Source organism: Phoenix dactylifera, chromosome 1 (assembly GCF_051530095.1).
Source record: "Phoenix dactylifera cultivar Ajwa chromosome 1, Ajwa_hap1_PhDact_Kaust_v1.1, whole genome shotgun sequence".
Taxonomy (NCBI): Eukaryota; Viridiplantae; Streptophyta; class Magnoliopsida; order Arecales; family Arecaceae; genus Phoenix; species Phoenix dactylifera.
The window spans coordinates 66,968,484-66,989,540 of record NC_143190.1 but is presented as its reverse complement, the minus strand read 5'-3'; the positions used below and the strand labels follow the sequence as shown (position 1 = coordinate 66,989,540).

Below are 21,057 nucleotides of genomic sequence, written 5' to 3'. Positions count from 1 at the left end.
ATGTGACCAGTCATTCCGGTAGCACCTTGTAGATTGGAGATGGAGAGTTATCCTGAACACTCCGAGGCATTTTGTTTTCTGACTTTATTGGATGCATCCATACTCGTCAGGTATGATTTATCTGCTTTAGTAAAAAGAAAAAACCACAATTTCCCTTGGTCATAGCACCCATGGCAACAGCAAATTCTAACACATTCACCAATGGCAACCAGCGACATGGTGCAACTCGAGTCCATGATCCAGACTTAGCAGCCAAGATCAACAGTTGGGTGTCATTGTTGACAGCCCGTTCCAAGTAGCACAAAAACTATGAAAGGTGCCCCAAGGCTCATGGTTGAGAAGATCAGAGGTCTGTCTTGCCGCTCGAGCAGTAGGGCAGCTCGGAGAAGTTCAATATCCTCTTCCCTATCGCTGCATCAGTGACAGAATAGCTGTGGCATGATCTGAATGCCTCCTTCCTGCAATTCCTATTTACAGGGGGGACAGCCCCAAGACACCTTCCCCCAAAACAGTGAACAATGATAATTCTGAGCAAGGTCTGCTGCAACTAAATCAGCGTGAGTTGGGACCGGCACTTTCGTTTGCCCTTATGAGATTATGGGCGCATTTTTCATCCCCTTGGTAGAGCCAGAAAGGCACAACAGTGCACAACCAGGCTGGGCCCCTATGACCTCATCCACCATGCCACCGGCCATTGCCCAAAAGCCATCCAGCTGCCACATCATTCTCTGCTCCAATTACTTCAGGGTTAAAAGAATGACCAGTGCAATCAACTTCACCATCAGCCAGATTAAATTCATTTTAACAATGTCATTATCAATCATTCTAACTTATGCACATAGCAGAATATAAACAAGGTCTAAGTATGGTGCAAAATGACAACAGTCAAATATGTGAACGTCTGTTCTCTTTAATTTATCAAAACGGAGAGGAAGGATCCCATCCAGCAAATATACTGCATGTGGTATTAAGAATAAAGAAGAAATGGAAGCATTCATGAATATAAAAAAGAGCTCCTTCCATCCCTTATGGAAGATATTTGATCCTTGAGATAAACCAGAACAGGAAAAAAAAGGCAAGATTGATAGCTGATATGATTGTATAAGCCAAAGTCCACGGAAACCTAATATTAAAAGATAATGATAAGTCGCAAAATTGTTTCCAGATGCTCCTTTCATATATAAGAATTTAATCCCTCGAATTGATAATCTCAGGAATGTTTACAAGCTTCCTGGCGGTAGCAAAGATAATAAATGAATTAAACTTATCTGCTATTATCCGACTTAACCAGCTCTTCCACAGAACTTTTATACTTTGCAATCAGGTCCCTGGTAAAAGTTTAATAATCAACAAGTCAAACATCATTGCAAATAAAGCTTGATCAATCATCTATTTATCATGTATTGTAGGTAATGATATATTGAAAAGACAGAACAGACCTCCTTTGGTTCAGCTGTTGCATAGTTTCCTCTAATTTGCGCTTTTGTCCCTCAACTGTCTGGTGACATTACATAAACACCAAGCAGTCAATTTGAAGAATTCAACAAGGCAGTATACAAGCACCAATGGCTTGAAACTATATGAAATTCACAGATTTAAAGTAAACAAGGAAACCGTGTGATGGGGGGGCAAAATGGATCGTCCTGCTCACTACAGTAGAGCCACCCAACGCTACTCCAAAACAAGCCCCAACACCGGTTGAGCCGAACCTTGGTCCCGCTAAGAGTCAATCCGAGCTCAAACTTCATCGAAAGCTCAGCCGACCTTAGACAGGTCTCTTCGCTGCTATAACCTGCGCCGACCTTCTTCAATGCTCATAGCAAGGTGCCCCTCGTGGGACGAAGCCGTGAGGAGAAAATTGCTATGCACGAGCCACGCACGATGTTAAGCATGCATGTGTTCCCCCAAAGCGGCCAGTACCTTGCTCTCCACTAAGCTGGTCCAGCACACTCCATAGACAACGTGCCCTGACCGAGCTCAAGGCACCCCTATATTCACCGACATACCTCAACCGAGCTCGAGGTGCCTCAGTACCCGTCAAGCCGACCTCGTCGAGTATATGATGTGACCTTTCAACGAGCTCGGCCTCGCCCACGGCCGCATCTACAAGTGTGCCCACACCGACCTACGTGGCCATACATTGCAACACCTCCGCGTCATGCCTTACCTGCTAGCCGACGACAGTCAAGGACAACGCCATGCTACTCCGGCCGTCCCCTGCTACGACTGTCAATACCTTACCGTTCACAAGAATGGACCGCGCTGGGCGCCACAAGCAAACCCTAGCTACGTGCTGTCTGGCTTAAAGTCATTTCCTCTCATGATGAGAAGGGGCCATATCTCCGCCACTTGGACATCTCTACAGAGACTATAAATAGCTGCGTAAGGTCACGTAAGGGGGAACTTTTGGGGAATCCATCCTAAATCCACTCTAACTTGATTGTCGGGGAGCCCCCATCGACATTCCGGCGGCTTTGTGCAGGTACACCGTCGCGCGGGAGGTGGCTCGCCTTCTTCCTCGACATTCCGGCGGCTCCCTCGACTCCTCCAACATGGTCACCCTCGGACCAAATTCGAACCACAACATTTGGCGCTAGAGGAAGGGACTGAGTTGTGATCATGAGGTTGAGAAATCACGGAGCTGCATTGAGCCGTCGGGTACCAACGCCCGGCAACTCGCTCCAGAGCTCACCCCTGCAGCACTTACACCGACGGACCGAACCTTTCAAGTCCGGCCAGGGCAGTTTGATATGCTCGCCCCGCAAGTCCAAACACTCACCGCGGCTGTTCAAAACCTCCAGTTGGTAGGAACTCCATCCGTCGCCGAGCTCGACAAGAAAGTCGAAGAATTGGGGTGACAAATTCAGATGCTCCAAGACCAGGTCGCGCAATGTCGTGAGGAGCGTAGTCGATCAAGGAGCAGATCCCCACGGCGTAGGAGAGGACCTCCTCGACCTAGGAGTGAGGCTCATCCGATATCCCCCCTCCGGAGGCCCGAAAAATATATTCCCCTCCAAAGGTTTGGAAGGTACACTCTCCTCACATCTACCTGGTCGGAGATCCTCATGAAAATCGAGGGTTGTGGCTACCTCCAACCCCCACCAAGGATGCGGCCATCAGGGACGCGGGAGCGCTCGGACAAGTACTACCGCTTTCATAAAAATTACGGTCATGACACGGAGGACTGCTACCAGCTCTGTGATAGAATCGAGGCACTTGTCCGCCGAGGACGGTTGGGCCGATTTGTCCGTGGTCAAGCAGACGAAAGGGCGCCCGGGGGCAGAGCCCGGAGCCACAAGATGCACAGAACAGCCATCGTCCCATTGCAGGCATCAGCGACGTCGTAGCCGTGCATCCTACATGCTAGCGGCTTCGTGACCTCGGGGGGCAACAGAGAGGCCTCATCTCCATCAATCCGGGCCTACTGACCTGGGATTTAAGCTACAACCCCCGGACGAGACTTTAGCCCCTCCAGGTTAGGATTTTTAAAATCCCAAGACATGTTTATCAATAAAATAGTCCTCGGGGATTCTCTAAAAGTGTCTTTGAAACGCCTTAATGTGTTCGATATGCCTCGGTAGTCTCCGCGATACGAGTTACATATCTACAAAATCGTCCCTGGAGCTCGGCTCGGACGCCCTGCAGCGCCGATCGTGGGCCAAGGCGCTCCACGGCTGCAAGATCTAAATCTACAAAGTCATCCCCGGAGCTCAGCTCGGGACGCCCTGCAATGCCGATCGTGGGCCAAAGCGCTCCGCGGCTGCAGGATCTATATCTACAAAGTCGTCCCTAGAGCTCGGCTCAGGACCCCCTGCAGCGCCGACCGTAGGCCAAAGCGCTCCGCGGCTGCAGGATCTAAATCTACAAAGTCGTCCCTCGAGATCGGCTCGAGACGCCCTGTAGCGCCAATCGTAGGCCAAAGCGCTCCGCAGCTGCAGGATCTAAAGCTACAAAGTCGTCCCTCGAGCTCGGCTCGAGACCTGCGACATCAACGGGGAACTATTGAAGAGCTCCCCCGACCGCGGCATTCTACAAGTACGCCCCCGATCCAAGTGGGGGGCACCCCACGACGTCAACGGAGAGCCATTGAAGAGCTACCCCAACCGTGGCATTCTACAAGTACGCCCTCGATCCAAATGGGGGGTGCTCCACGGCGTCAACGGAGAGCCATTGAAGAGCTTTTCCGACCGCGGCATTCTACAAATACGTTCCTGATCCGAGTGGGGGACGCCCTGCGGCGTCAACGGAGAGCCATTGAAGAGCTCCCCGACCGTGGCATTCTACAAGTATGCCCCCGATCCGAGTGGGGGGCGCCCCCCGACATCAACGGGGAGCCATTAAAGAGCTCCTCCGACCGCGGCATTCAAGTATCCCCCAATCTGAGTGGGGGAAGCCTTACTGTATCTACAATGACGTCCCTCGAGCCGGGTTTGAGGCGGCCTATGTTGTGTCGATCGCAAGCCAAAGATCTTCCACGACCGCAGGTATCTACAATGACGACTCTTGAGCCGAGCTCGAGGCGTCCTGCAGAGCCGACCAAGGGCCCAAGAAACTTCGCCGACCGATCGCCAAGTATCCTTCGACAACGCACCCCAACCTGAGTTCGAGGTGCCCAACGTCATATCGATCACAAGCCAAAAGAACCTCTCATGGCTGCTTACGCGTCGAGTGACGTATCATCCGAGCTCGGCCCAGAAAGCTCGGCAAGCTCTTTGCCAACAGGAGTTGCATGGCAACATAGAGAGTAGAGACTGAGCTAATCCCTAAGCTACGCAGTAAAGGTCCTACTAGTTAGGCACAAAGCCTCAGGCGAAGTAAGTTTAGGACATTATGCCAGATTTCAAGGTAGTGAAGAAAATCCACTTCATTCTCATTGAAAGGCCAGGGGCCGATTACAAAAATGGTCAACCCTAAGGTCGGGCTAAATACAAAAAGGCCTAAGTAGCCTATTTAGCAAAAGCAAAAAGGAAAAAAGGAAACTTGAAAAGAACCATCGGCTTGAATAAACTTCCGACTTAGCCGCAGCAACTTCTGCGGCATCCCGGACCGTCACCCCCTCCATGGGCCCGCCCGACTCAACAAGCCTGTTCTTCCCGAACGTCATTCTCCCTGGTGTCCGTGGGCGTAGACGAAGCGCATCTTGTAGTAGAAGCCCTTTGTCATGCCGGTGATGAGGTTCTTTAACCTCTCCTCAGACCGAGCTCCATCCGATGCAACCACCCCGTTGTGTCAGGCCATCAGGGTCTTATTGCTGAAGACCATCCCTGCAGTTTCTCACAGCAAAGATGGTAGCCAGGGAAGGAGATGAAAGTAAGAGAAATTGAGAGAAGGCCCCGAGACTTCCTCCCTCAAGGTCTTATATAGCCTACTTCAACGGTTCAGATTGGGATAACTAAACGCCTAACTAGTTGGATCTCACTACGTGGCATGCCTAGAGGCTCTCTTGGCGGATCTCCCCAGGTCATAACGTTGAAGACGGAAATAGTTATGAGTCACTTCGGAGGACGGGCCATTGGTGCCTGACTCTTCGCTTTCCACCTAGTGACGCCTTGAAAAGGAGCACCCATGTAACTCTCCAAAGAACTCTGCGACCGCTTCCGCCCCAACTAAAGTGGCGGCTTAATCCGTTTAAGCTCGGGCCGGTGCTTACCCCCGAGCCCATTTCTTATTCTCGAGCTGGTGCTTACCTCCGAGCTTATTTCTTATTCTCGGGCTGGTGTTTACCCTCGAGCTAGATTTTTATTCTCGGGCCGGTACTTACCCCCGAGCCTATTTCTTATTCTCGGGGCCGGTGCTTACTCCCGAGCTCATTTCTTATTCTCGAGCCAGTGCTTACCCTCGAGCTTATTTCTTATTCTCGAGCTGGTGCTTAACCCTGAGCTAGATTCTTATTCTCGGGCCGGTGCTTACCCCCAAGCTTATTTCTTATTCTCGGGCTGGTGTTTACCCCCGAGCTGGATTTTTATTCTCGGGCCGGTGCTTACCCTCGAGCTTATTTCTTATTCTCGGACTGGTGTTTACCCCCGAGCTGGATTTTTATTTTCGGGCCGGTGCTTACCCTCGAGCTTATTTCTTATTCTCAGACTGGTGTTTACCCCCGAGCTGGATTTTTATTTTCAGGCCAGTGCTTACCCCCGAGCCCATTTCTTATTCTCGGGCCGGTGCTTACCTCCAAGCTCATCTCTTATTCTCGGGTGGTGCTTACCCCTGAGCTGGATTTCTATTCTCGAGCCGGTGCTTACCCTCGAGCTCGCTCCTACTCTCGAGTTGGAACTCACCCTCAAGCAGATTTTTACTCTTGAACTGGGTTTTACCCTCAAGCTGGTCTCCCTTATCCTTCGACGCCGCTCCCCGGGTCGGCCTTGGGGTGCCCTACAGAATCTAGCGAAGAGCTACGAGCTTATTCGACTACAAGGACATCTCTAAAATCGAGAATAAGAACTTGACGCCAAGTACCAAATGAAACGAGTTTAAACATTTCGTTGGACCTCGAAAAGCAAAGCATTGGAGAAAAGTATGCTTCATTAATATTAGGAAAGGGCAAGAGTCGAGTAAAAAAAAAAACAGCCTCGAGGTCGGGTCGAATACAGAAGGCTTGAGTGGCCGACTTTACAAAAAGAAAAATAAAAGACTGGCTCAGTCAACTTAAACAACCTCGGCACCAACCTCAGGGGCAGCTCCAGTTTCAATGTCAGCCATGGGAACGGCTTCTGACTCCACCCCGGTGGCGACTTTGGGGACGACCTCTGGCCCAACTTCAGCGATGGCCTCTGCAGCACTCCCGTCGACTTCGGCAGTTTCGTCCAAATTCGGCTGAAGACCGCTGAGGTCGACTCCAGGGCAGAGCTATTGGGCTTGGCCACGGCAGTTCTCAAAGCCCTGAATCATAGCACTGGTGGCCCCCTCCGCCAGCTCGTCAAGGTACTCCTCCGACTGGCGGAACTTCTTGACGGCCTCACAGACAAGTTGCGCGGCCTCCCGCTTCAAGGCCTCGGCTTTGTCCTGCTGACTATTCAGAACAGCTTCAAGCTCGAAGATACGGCCTTCAGCGAACGAGCATGCCCGGGAGTGCTCGACCTCCATCTCTTGGATCTGGACGAGCCCGTCCTTGATCAGGACTTCGGCCGTCCGTACTTTCTTCCTGGCCCTTCGAAGCCGCTGCTCGGCAACTGCGGCCTTCTCCTCAGCCTCGCGCTGCTGTTGCTCGGCAATCGTCGCCCGTTCCTTGCCCTCTTGTTGTCGCTGTGCAGCAGACATCGCGCGAGCCTTAGCCTCCTACCTCCGAAGCACGGCGTGCTCCATCGTCGACCGGAGTACCCTCATCTCCCCCCGATAGGCCAGCATGCCGGACACTAGCATGTCAACTATATGGAGGAACTAGCATAGAAGACAAAATGTCAGCCAAGGCCGAGCACTTAAGGAACAGGAGGGTTGCGTCACTCACCATGACGCTAGTTGAATAAGCATGGCGGGTGAAGTTGTCAAAGTCCTCCATCAAAGCTCGATCGCGCGGGAGCATGATACTGCGCACGAGCTCCCGAGCCACATTGCCAGACTCAAGGGCCACGTCGTCCTCAAATACACGACACTGAGGCTGGAATCGCCTCCGCTCAGGCTCGGAAGAAGCGGACTCGACCCCAACCGAGGTTAGAGCCTCAGCAGGAGCCGAGGCCCCAGCCGAAGTCGGGACCTTGGAAGAAGTTGGGGTCTCAAGCCCACTCCCCGGCTCGGGACCTGATTTGCGCAGATAGGCGGCCTTGCGAACCTCCTGAGTTCGGCCAACAGACACGGCCGCCCCTTGTTCAAAAGAACCCCCTTCCGCTACTGATGGGGGCGCCTTAACCTCCACTGATGGAACCTGATCGAATCTCATCCGAACAGGGATGGCGCCCTCAATCAGAGCGAGCTCACCCTGCTCAACCCTGGAGCCAGAGGTAGCTCTAGCCTTCTTTGGCTTCTTTTCAGATTGAGCTTCGCCGGAGGTGGCCACCCTCTTCCTATACCTAGCCATCAACGTCTCGGTGCTGAAGATCATCCCCACAATGTCTGACAATAAAAGACCTTGTTAGAATCCAGCATGAAAAAGAAAAAGAGAAGCAGCTGCGCTACTCTTACCCTCGGGGCGAGCCGGGCTCAGGCCAACGTTTACTAAGGCCTCCTCGCTGAGCAGGTCAGGAAGTCATGGAGTCCCTTCCAGCCCGAGCAAACCGTCTAGCATGCCCTGCTCAGACTGTGATAACTGGGGGGGGCCTGTTATTCACCGAGGCCAACGGAAAGCTCCAGGTCGGGTTAAACCCCCGCGTCCGCTCGGAGGAAATAAAAAAGAATTTATTCTTCCACCCATGAATGGGGGTAGGAATCCCCCGAAAGAGCTTGCGGCCTCCTCAGAAGGAGAAGTACCACCACCCTTTGTCTGCGGGGTTGCTTTTCAATATAAAGCACCTCCGAAAGACATTCATCAGGAGGGCAGACCATGTGCAAGGCAGAGAGCAAGGAAGCCGATTATCATTCTCCACGGGTTCGGGGCGAGCTGTGCGGGCACAAGATGGTAAGCCGTCAAAAGCTCGTCCACGAATCCGTGCAGAGGGAACCTTAGCCCTGCTCGGAGCGTCTCTACATACACCCCAATCCAACCTCTAGGCGGATTAGTGACTCGCCCCCCGAGGTCCGGGAGCTCGAGGATAAACTTCAGAAGAAAGAAGAACCGGGCCCGAACCGAGCCCAGATCCTCGTCACTCATGAGCGAGCCGATCCCATACGAACCTTGGCCCACCTCGAGCTCAGCCTCCTCCACGTCGGAAGAAGCCTGGGCTCGAGATGAACCTATGTCGAGCATCAGGGCCCTCGTAGGTGAACTCATAGCCTTGGTCACAAAATTATAAAGGGAGAAGACAAGAAACTCTCCGAGCGACCGAGAAAGGGATAAAACACCTATCCGAAAGTTCGCCGAAGGTGACCGAGGAAAGGAAGAACAATCGCTGGGGATTGAAAACAAAGCTCGATGCGAAGGTCGCCGGAAAGCTCCAGAAACACCCAAGGAGAAGCTCGAACACCACGATGGTGGCGGCCGGGAAGAAAAATAGGGGCGAAAAGGATCAAATAACGACCCTAAGGTCCCCTCCAGGCCTTATATAGCTCAGTACAACGGCTCTGATCGGCTAACTTGAGCGATCAAGCAGGCCAAATCCCACTATGTGTTAGATCCGGAAACGACCTCAACAAATCTTCCCAGTTCGCGGCACTAAAGGCCGACCATCATGCGGGGCACTTCGGGGAATGGAACATTAATAACCGCCCCCTTCGCATTCCATCCAGCAACGCCTCGAAAAGGAGCGTGTATGCGGTACATTAAAAAGGTCCCACGGCCGATCCTACTTGGAGCTACATGGCAGCCTAGGCCACCCAAGCCCGGCTCAGAAAGCCCGACTCGGCGCAAACATCTTTATGAGCGCTTAACCTCATCGCAGGCCGACCAACAATCCAACTACTTCTTTCGCCCGAGCTAAAAAGCAACTCGGCCTCGGAAGTCGGGGGGCAAAATAGATCATCCTGCTTACTACATGTGACGATTGGGCCCCAGATGGGCTGACCTGGGCCAAAGTCGGCAGCCCATCTAGAGGCCACTATCGATTACTTCGGGAGGGAGAAAGGGAGGTACGCCTGTCAGGTGTTAATGCGGTTACAACCGCCTAAAAGCCCTCTAAACCTCGCCATTCTAGAATCCCTTATGCCTTCCTTCCTCCCTGTACACTCCCTCCCAAATTCGGAAGCTGCCGAATCTTGGCACCCTGTCGGTATCGCCGGAGAAGGTGCACACGGACTCCTCCCCAAAACTAGGTGAGCCTCCTGACCCTCTCGTTTCTTTTTTCCGTACCTTTATTCTTTCCGATTTACTCGGGATAATAGAGGGAGGGAGGGAGAGAGAGAAAGAAAGAAAGAACAGAAGGGGGGCTCACCTGTGCGTCTCCTCCATGGGAAGAAGGCGAGGGCCAGACGCCGCGGGTGCCGCCGATCTCGGCCTAGGCCTCCCGAGCACTCCGGCGATGGACCGCTCCCTTGTGTTCACGGGAAAAAGGAGAAGGAGGTCGGGCTGCGGACGTCGCCGACGCCACCGGCCTCGGGTCATTTTCCCCCGAGCCCCCTCTCCGCCGTGGGTTCTCCTCCCGAGCTCCCTCTTCGCAGAAAGGGTTCTTCTGAGCTCCGGCGTGGGATTTTCCTTGTGATCATGGGAAGGTGAGAGGAAGAAGAGAAGAGAGGAAAGGTGCTCACAGGAGAAGAGTGGGAAGGTGGGAGGAAGAAGAGAAGAGAGAAGGAAGGAGGATACTTCGGGAAAGAAAAGAAAGAAGGGAGGAGAGGATGCTTCGGGAAGAAGAAAAAAAAAGAGGGGAATAGGGAAGCTTCGGGAAGAAACAGGAAGAAGGAAAGAAAGAGAAAAGAAAAAGAAGAAGAAAAAGAAAGAAAAAGAGAGGAAAAGAAAGAAAAAAAAAAGGAGAAAAGGCCCATCGTGGGCCGAACTTGGGTTCTGTTCATCGCGGGCCTAACTTGGGCCCAGTTCAGCCATGTTGGGCCCAGTTCAGCCGTATCCTTTGTGGGCTCAACTTGAGCCCACTTCAGCTTTGTTGGGCCCTATTTGGGTCGTACCCATTATGGGCCCAGCTTGGGCTCTGTTCAGTCGTGTGGGGCCCTGTTGGGCCGTGTCCAATAGTATTTTAGATTTTGCTTCGTCCTGAAATTAACAAAGAAATTTATTATATCTAAACAGGTGCACTTGATCTGTTTGTTTGAAGTGCGATTTACGCAAGAAAAGGTAAGTAATTTAATACTTCAAAGTGTATTTTTCAAAGTATTTGATAAAATAATTATTAGTGATTGAATCTTGAGATATATTTTGTACCTAGTAAAATGGGTCATGCATGTTAAATATCATTTGAAATTTATGTTATATGTTATGAAATCTGGAAAATGTGACTGGGCAAATGATGAAAAATCTATTTTGTATACATGTATGTATTCTCAGCATGGCTATGATCTGGCCCCGCCAATGGGTATTATTTGTTGGCCCTGTCGACTTGTATCTGTGAGAGACCGGTTTCGACACCGTACCACCGATGATTAGAATAGTAGTGTTTGGACACCGCACCACCGGTGTTTAATAATAGTGGTGTTTGGACACCGGACCACCGGTGTATAATAATAGTTGTGTTTGGCACTTTGTGCAACCCATGCCACTGGATTTCGTGGCCGTAACCAACATATGCTGGAATTTCCGTATCAGAGTTTTTGTGAAAATGATGATAAGTTTTGAAAAAAAAAGTGCTTATCTGTGATTTAATTTTCAGTCATTATTTTGTGTTTTGATTAATTATCTGATATGCTTTGACCCCACTCTGGGGTATTATGTTGCTTACTGGGCTAGTGTAGCTCATTATCCTATTTTATTTGTTTTTCAGATCCAAAAGTTTGATTGCACGGGATTGAGAAGTGTGATAGATTTTGAGAGTTTTTGCTAAAATTAGAATTTTGGTTAGTCAAACTAAAATATTTGAACTATGTTGATAAATGCAAATTTTGAAAACTTTGTAAGATTATTTTGTATATATATATATATATTAATGTTTAAGTTTTAAGCACTTGTGATAGCTTTGACGTGGTCAGCTGTCTTTCGCGCCCGTGCGGTCCGCCGCGCGGGCGGGCGACGTCTATCGCGCTCTGGGCTCGGGGCGTGACACTACAGTAGGGCCACCCAATGCTACTCCAAAACAAGCCCCAACAACGGTTGAGCCGAACCTCGGTTCCGCTAAGAATCAATCCGAGCTCGAACTTCATCGAAGGCTCAGCCGACCTTAGACAGATCCCTCCGCTGCTACAACCTGCGCCGACCTTCTCCGATGCTCATAGCAAGGCGCCCCTCGTGGGACGAAGCCGTGAGAAAAAAATTGTCGTGCACGAGCCATGCACGACGTTAAGCACGTGCGTGCTCCCCCAAAGCGGACAGTACCTTGCTCTCCACCGAGCTGCTCCCGCACACTCCATAGACAACACGCCCTGGCCAAGCTCAGGGCGCCCCTATATTCACCGACACACCCCGACCGAGATCGGGGTGCCTTATCCAATAATGAGCGCTCTACCGAGCACATCTCGAAATCAGGGACGCTAGGCTAGCCTTAGTACCCGTCAAGCCGACCTCGCCGAGTATATGATGCGACCTCTCAACGAGCTTGACCTCGCCCACGGCCGCACCTACAAGCGTGCCCACACCCGCCTACGTAGGCATACATCGCAACACCTCCGCGCCATGCCTTACCTGCTGGCCAGCGACAGTCAAGGACAACGCCATGCTACTCCGGCCGTCCCCTGCTATAACTGTCAACACCTTACCGTTCACAAGAACGGATCGCGCTGCGCGCCACAAGCAAGCCCTAGTTACGTGCTGTCTGGCTTAAAGCCATTCCCTCTCATGATGAGAAGAAGCCATACCTCCGCTACCTGGACATCTCTACAGAGACTATAAATAGCCCCGTAAGGTAACGTAAGGGGGAACTTTTTGGGAATCCATCCTAAATCCACTCTAACTTGATCGTCGGAAGGCCCTCACCGAAACCATCGGTGAGGCTTTGTGCAGGTACACCATCGCACAGGAGGTGGCTCGCCTTCTTCCTCGACATTCCGGCGGCTCCCTCGACTCCTCCGGCGTGGCCACCCTCGGGCCAAATTCGAACCACAACACATTGCATCTAATGTAGCATGTATAATAAGCTAACAGTCTACTTGTCCCTTGAAAAGTCTGGAATCACAATACATGCAAAAGAAAATATAGAGTGGTAGTCTATCTAGGTATTTAAAATTGCTGGTTCATGATTGATATGTAGATTCTTAAATTTAGGATTGAAACCTCAGCCCTACAGGAAGGAAAGTCCTACTTCAGATACAGAAAAAATACCCAGTGCCCAGCTTCATTTGTGCTGCTTAGCTAGGCTTGTGAATCCTTGTTCACCATCCATACCAAAGCAAGCACTATTTTGCTAAACTCTTCCGGTGGTTTCTTTCCAGTTCACTTACAAATGGTACAAATAAATCATGATTGGTTTACTCACCACACCCTTTGTATTTATAGTAACTGAAATAGAGTTTAGCAATCGTTGGCATCTTTCAAATTGGGCGGTAAATTCGCTAACCTGAAAAAAATAAAATGAAATAACAACTTGCACTTCATATACTAATAGCTAAACAGTCATAAGCATGAGCAGAAAAAAGATGAAAATTCACAAGCACAGTCACAAAAAACGCCAGGTGAAATTAACCATAATAATTGCCATCAGATAAGTTCCATGAGAGACTATCTAAGAGATACATCATAGGTGCATAAAAACTCTTGATATATTGGTAAACTACCATGATGAGATAGATATAATCCCAACTGCAAATTTCTTCACATACATAAGGATATGCCATCCGCGCTTTAAAATAAGACAAACAAATGCTGATGAAAATAAGTGCATATAATGTGCTAATAAATTAGAGGTAATAAGGGATACAGATATTTTAATTACTCAGTCTGAGTTTATCTATGTAGCACACTCAAATCTGTAGGTTGTTTCCTATTGGGATTCAAAGAGATCATTGCCTGAAGGTGATCAACAATTGATTTTTGACAAATCAATGCCTGCCTGGTTCAGCTTAGTAAGGGGACCAAACTGGGCCGAACCAAGTGGAACCACATGGTTCCACTTACTTCGGAGTGGTTCAGGCCCCTTACTATTTTTTCCTTCCATTTTTCCTTCTTCTTTCTTCTTTTCTTTTTCCCTTTTTCCCTTCCTTTCTTTTTTTTTCCTCTGCCTTCTTTTGTTTCCTTTGTTCTTCTTTTTTCTTTCGTTTCTTCCTTCATTTCTTTCTTTTTCTTCTCTTTTCCTTCCCTTTTTGTTTCCTTTTCCTTCTTCTTCCCTTCCTTTCTTTCTTTCCTTTTCTTCTTCGCTCATTCATTTCCTTCTTTCCTTTTCTTGTTCTTTCATTCATTCTTTCCTTCCTTTTCTTCATCTTTAAACCTTATTTTATTCATTTCTTTCTTCCCTTTTCTTCTTCTTCCCTTCTCTCTTTTTTTTCCTTTTCTTCTTTTGCCTTTCCTTCCTTTCTTTTCTTTTTCTTCTTCTTTCATTTCTTTCTTTCTTTCCTTTTTCTTCTTCTTTCCCTACATATGCTATTTGAGTCAGCATTGTTCAAATACTTCAAACAGTCATAAATCACAATGACTCGAATGCATCATGCCCTGATCGATCTACAAGGATGGTATAACAAATTTGAGCATTTAATGATGTCTAAATAAATACAAAATTGCTGGAGTTAAATGTTCCAAATTATTGTAGATATCTTACCATCTGTTTTTTTTTGTCAGGTTGTTGTATTAAAAGCTATAGTTTATATGTATTTTGTGCTTTAATGTGATTTTGGTGCAAATGGCACTATAATTTCATTGCAGTTCTTTGAGGGCAAATGGTTGTAGCTCGAAGATGTCATTGACAATAATCAAAGTGTTAGATGATATATAAATCAAGTCTTACCAAGTCTAATTTTTATTTTTGTTTATTTTTGAAGGAGACATAATGCACTAGTGTTGTATGAGTCTTGAGAAAATGTCTCAGGAAAAGCTTGTTCCTTTAAAGCATGGTCGGCAGAATCATCCCAAACCGCCCGATTCAGGGCATACCGAGCTATATTGGCGGCGGATCAAAACGGTTCCGGCAAAGAAACCGAGGCGCCGTCGCTGGAGAGTGAGATGGAGAAGGAAAAAAAGGAGAGCGAGAGCGGGGGAGGGAGGGAGAGAAAAGAAGAGAGGCCGGCCGGGGCCGACCGACGGAGGCCGGGGAGACGCGGAGGCGGGGCTCTGCTCCGGTCCCTAGTTTTGTTTGAAATAGGGGCCCAGAGGATCCCCTTTTATTTTTATGAATTTTTTTATTTAAAAAAAAATTAAGTGAAGCCGGCAATGGATTTGCCCCAACTTAAAATCCGCAAAAATAAAAGGGCCCCCCTCCGTTCGGAACCGGGGACCGGAGCAGAGCCCTGCCTCCGCGTCTCTCCGGCCTCTGCCTCCTCCACGCGCAGGCTCCTCGGCCTCCGCCGGCCGGTCTCTCTCTTCCTTCCTCTCCCTCTCCCTCCCCCGCTCTCTCTCTCTCTTTTTCTCTCTCTCTCGTTCTCCCTCTTTCCCACCTCTACTGGACCAGCATGGTACAACGCAAGGCCGTACCGACCCGTGCCACCGGACAATTGGTACAGGCCCGGTACCAGCATAGTAGACATTGCTTTAAAGTTTAATGATTCTCTTGATATTTATTAGCATGGTTGATCACTTAGTCTAATATGGTATTACTTTTGGATTGCTCTTAGAAGTTTTTGATACCACCTATCTAGAAGTGGGGCTTGAATAGTGCAAATATATAACACCATAATGTGTTCCTTAGAATTTCTAATTACTGCTGGTGCTGTTCAAACTTAAATTTTAAAATGTCTAAATTTGCTAATAGAAAATTTATTAAGGACTTTGAACATCCATAAAAACTTAATTAGATACTTTGAAGAGCAACCGAGGCTTAATTGGATACCTTAAAAGTACACTACAGTATTTTCAAACATCCATAAACCTTAAAATAATCCTCAAAAACAAAAAAAAAACAAAAATGTTATACTAGTACTAAATCTGTATGCATTTGCGTATATAGTATCGGTACAGTATACTACAATATCGTACCAGTCAGGTATCTGTATGATACCTAATATCGAACTTGCAGACCTTGCAAATGATACAAAGAAAAATATAAATGACAAGCATTATCACAACTATCTGGTGCCAGCTTGCAAATCCTTTATCAATACTCAATCCTATCTTGAGCAACTTCTCCATGATGAAGGTGTCCTCTATCTTCACACTACTACCCAAGCTTTTACATCAATTCTTTTAATTTCAGCCTTTAACCTAAATCCCAAACCCACTTTACTAGGGGACTTCTTTACTTTATGCTGCATGTGGCAATGTTTAAACAAAGAATTATTGGTATCACTGACAATATGATAATAAAGTATCAAAGGTACAAGAATTACATTGGTGCAACAGAACAATTTCCATCTTTAGTGGATAAACTGGAGGAGTAGAATTAAATTTCATTCCTTTATTGCACATTTTGTTAAGATAGTGTCCCAATTTTGCACGCTGGCAAATGTCCATGTCAAACTGACTCTTCCTAGTTTTATGTTGTTGAAAGAGAATGTAACCTATATATGGGTAGGAAACAGGTGGAAGCAAATTGCTTCAATTTCTATACATTTGAGAGTGCCAATGACATTCTGAAAAAGCTAATAGCCCATTTCTTACTAAGATTAAGTTAAAAGTCTATTCTCAAAATAAGATTTCATACAAAATGGATCATTAGCCTCCAATATGATACTTAAAAATAGACGCCATTATCTGATACCAAACTCCCTTGTCTCAATGTGTAGCTCTGTCTGCACTTTACACCCATGTTTCTTATCCTCTCCACTAACTAATATTGTGTAAATCCTATTAATCAGTAATACATTAAAAAAGACCTCCTGTTCTACTGTTTAAGAGGACTTACAAACAACCTCATAAATTTCAAATAACAAATAAAGCCCTTGATTTACAATCCTTAATTGATTTCATATAAAACAGTTCGTATATATCAAGTTATAACTCGATCTTTTTATTTTTTTCATTTAAATTGAATAATATAAAAGTATATTTCACATATAACATATTGAACTTTAAATTATATGTACGTGTGTGAATATTACATGCAGCTCTCTGGCAAAAATTTGAATTAATTAATGAATCTACCAACCCTTTTTCCAAAACAGCAAGACGTTAAACAGAAGCATTGTCAACTTCTTGCAAAAATGGCTAATGGGGAGGAACATTTTATCAGATAACACAATCGAGTCTCTGATTAGCAACTAAAGTCAATTGAGCAACAAAACTAGATGGAAACATGGTATCCAAAAAATGGAGCACCTGTGATTCTTTGACACTCTAGCACTAGTTTATTGCCAAAGAACTCTGAAATACCACTAAATCAAGTACAATTACTCAAGCATGTTTGTACATGTCAGAGAGAGAGAGAGAGAGAGATTCTAACCAATGCATCAAAATGCTGATCACGAGTTCCACTTTCAATTGCATCTGCTAACCTTTCCAATAACTGCAAACAAAAAAGTACTAATAACAATTATAAACAAAATAAAGATAAATAAACTAGTTCTTCTTTAACCATGAGTATCCACATGGTAGTGAGCCAAAAATATAATCATTATAACAGATGCATGATCATAATCAAAACTAACAAGCCCGATCAAGTAAACGGTGGACACATACAACAGAAACAAGATGACAATTGGAAAAGATATGCCTCAGTATATACAGGCTAATCATAAGCAATCATATATCTTTGTGCAGCAGTGATGCAGCATTGGTTTTCCTAGGAGACTTTGGTGCCTCTGCGATCTTGATAAAGGAACAAGCTTTTGGTTCTTTTCATATTCTTCCTCTCCACTTATCCGACATCAATAAAAAAGACTACTGGTTTTGCTCAGATCTTGAGGGCAAAGCTAGGATCAGAAACATGTACAAGGCTCGATAAGAATTATCTTGGTCAAATTATTATGTTCCTTTCCTTTCCTCATGTTCATACATGATCACTGTCAAGAATTATGTCTCCAGTCATAAATAATGGACTTCTGTTAGTATCACGAAAAAACAATCACATTCAATAAAAGAAAGGATTTTGGCTTCCTTATCTAGATTTTCGAGAAAAAAATAAAAAAATAAAAAACAATCAGATTGCAAGATGTGATGATCATGAAACTAAAACAGCTTCGGCTTCAACTTATTTTGCTGTTGTGTGCAATCAATCGTCCATCCTCGACGCAGTGCCGGCTCGAGCCTTAGGCGACCGCTCATGGAAGGCCCCCGCCCCGCTCTGCCCATGGACTCGTGGCGAGTATTTTTTTTTTTTGAGCTTTCACATCCGAAAGCTGGCAGAGTAGCAGGGTGACGAGCGATGGCTACGCTGCTGGCCCGCTACAGTGCGTCCCCAATCCCCATCTCCCCGACGAGGCGACGGCTACGCTGTTGAGACAGGCTACGGCTGGGCGACGAGCACGGCTACAAGCCTACGACAGCTGAGACAGGCAACGGTCCTCCCCCTTCTCTCCGACTCTCCCCCCTTCTCCGCTGGTGCTTTTTTTTTTGCTAAACGGCAGAACCCTTCAAAGCAAAAAAAAAAAAAGAGCGTACCTTCCGTTCTCCTCTCCGGCTCTCCCCCCAGTGCTTCTTCACTACAGTTCTTCGGCCCTTCCCTAGTTTCCTTCTCTGCCGGCAGCCGGGAGGCTCGACCGTCGACGGTGTGAGGCTCAACCGCCCCTGCTTCGGACTTCGGAGTCCGAATCTCCTCTCCAGCTCTGCTCGCCATCCTCGGCTCCTCCGACGTCCAGCCTCCGGCCTCCGGGCTCCGGCCTCCGGCTCCTCGGCTCCGCTCTAGCCTCTAAACTTCCAAAGGCCACCGTCCTCCTCCTCCAGCTCCAAGAAGGCAAGAACCCGGCGACGGCGTCACGGCGGCGAGTGGCGAGCCGGCGGCCGGATCTCCTCTCTAGACTCTAGCTCCGACCTCCGGGCTCCGCCGCTCCGCGGCTCCGGCCTCGTCGGCTCCTCCGTTAGCATCCCCATTCCCAAATCCCAATTCCCAAAGGCCAAATCCCAGGCAGTGCCGCAGACCGCAGTGGTGAGTTTTCTATTGACTAATCACTATTCACTAATTACTATTTCACATGGAAGTATTTGTTGATTGTTATTTTATCATCTAATAGTTCTGTGATCACTGAACAATTGTATATAAAGAGGATTTCTTTCATATGCCATCAGTTGTTGTTATTGGCTTATTGCATTTAATGTTATACAATAATGAAAAAAGCCAAGGGAATATATGGCCAACTGATTAATTTTTTGGTCCAATTAATTTTGATTTAGTCAAGTAAGAGACACTACAATTATTTTTTTTGGTCTAATTGTAGGTTGGTTGTGATTTCGGCGGTTCGGCCTCTTCTCCCTGTCAAGTTCGGCACTATTCGGCCTCTTCTCCCTGTCAAGTTCGGCACTACTTGTCGGGACCTGAGTTTGTTTTTTTTTTACACAATCAAATTTTATCATTTTCAACTTTTTTATATCTTAATTTGTTTGTAGTGTTTTTTTTAATTGATTCGTTTGATAATATTATTTTTAGATTAAAATGTCTAATAGAAAATATGAATGTAGGTATGAAAAACTCAAAAAGAAAAGAAAAATTGATAAACTCATTCAATCTCAAAAAGGAGCTCTAGATAGATTTGTTGTCACAAACAAAGAAAAAACCACATCAAATTCAACTCAAGAATTAACAACAGAGCATGCACCCGAAATAGAGTTAGAAAATGACATAAAAAGAACGAAACAAAATGAAATGGACAACCAAATTTGGTAATTTTGCATCTCAAAAAGCTAGACGAGTTATTTTTAAATAAAATTTTAAAATATTTTACACTTATTAAAAAAGATTATCATTTTAAAAAAAAAGGCCTCTCCTTGTGAGTTCGCCTTAGGCCCCCAAATATTTTGGGCCGCCCCTGCCTCGACGTGTATCTAGAAACACCAACTAGTTAATGATTAAAGAAACAATCATATTCCATAGAAGAAAGATCCGTGGATTTCCAAGAATCTCGAGAAATTAAAAGAAACCAACGTTTAGGTAAATTTAGACAAAGAACCAACCAAATCAAACCAAATCTAGCAGAATTATCAATCATCCATAAAAACATATCGAATCACTACATGATTACTTGAATATAAATCAAAAAGAAACAATTTAGGCTGTTCTTGTCTATCAGTATTTTATATATAAGAAATCAATATGGGGAAGAAAATTGCAAGAATAGAACCCAACTGATTTCCTATCAGTGTCATTCATCAAACATGAGATTGAACTCACCATCTGCTTGACGAATTCAAGAAACCAGGATAACAATGATTTCAGGTATACGAGTTGATCGTTCCAACCCGATTAAACAAAGACATTGTACTGATTTCCAAAAGAAACAGAGCTAGGGTTTTAGGAAGAGGGTAATCGTACATGGAGGAGATGGAAATTAGAGGCCAGAGAGGGGTGGTGATGGTGCTGCTGCTGCTGCGGTTGCTGATATTGGGATTGGAGAGGGTGGGGATCTTGAGCCATCGAGTTCTGGCTCGGTACCCTCATCCAGCTTCCCCCGCCGTACTGATGATCCATTTCTGAGCCTCTCTTGCGCTTAAAAAAAGGAACCCCGTCTGGGGCTTGGGATTGGGACCCAGAGGGGAGAAAGAGGAGAAACGGAAAGGGTTCAAGAAAAGGGAAGGGGGGGGGCGGAGGACGAAAGAAACAGGGAAACGGTTCGAGGCCTTCTCTGTTCTTGCTCGTCGACCGGTCTTGAGGGCCTACGGTTACGGGTCGAGTTACCGTTCGGTCTCGCGATGTGACGGACTGACGGGGCGCGGTTTACCTCGCCGCCGCCTGCGATACACGTAGGCATAACGCAGTTGATACTGCCACGTGACAATTTCATGATGCACGCGTGGATGACACTGCCGAATATCACGAATCTCGAACTCAGTAGTCACCAATCGCGATGTCAATTCAACGGTTTGGTGCATGAAAGAATATTGTTCGAAGAAAATGGAATATAAAAAGGTTACAGTCTATTCAATATAAACATTTCTAAAAGTTCTAGAACTATAAAAGTAAATTTACACATCAATTTTGAAATAAAAAATAATAAAAAACTTATGTTCTGCATGTACTGTATCAATGCTAAAGTTAAACATATAAAGAATATTTTGAGTAGGAATGGAAAATCTGAGTATTCAAATATTTGCATGCGCAGATGGACCCTCCAACAATATTTAACATATCATTGTTTAAGTTGAGTCCTCTAGATAAATTATGTTACAGCCGAAGAAAACAGGATATTCATGGAATAGCACAAAAAATA

General features: G+C 46.6%; 1 protein-coding gene across 1 annotated transcript; it reads right to left on the bottom strand.

The window, feature by feature from the left end:
* Positions 1-1,097: 1,097 nt before the first annotated feature.
* LOC103720542 (mediator of RNA polymerase II transcription subunit 9-like) lies at positions 1,098-20,485 on the bottom strand. The gene is made up of 5 exons (XM_039125264.3): positions 20,163-20,485; positions 17,142-17,204; positions 13,095-13,175; positions 1,440-1,498; positions 1,098-1,328 (listed from the first exon to the last, which is right to left on the bottom strand). The coding sequence occupies exons 1-5, from the start codon at positions 20,316-20,318 to the stop codon at positions 1,265-1,267; spliced, it is 423 nt and encodes a 140-aa protein (XP_038981192.2). The 5' UTR covers positions 20,319-20,485; the 3' UTR covers positions 1,098-1,264.
* Positions 20,486-21,057: the final 572 nt, after the last annotated feature.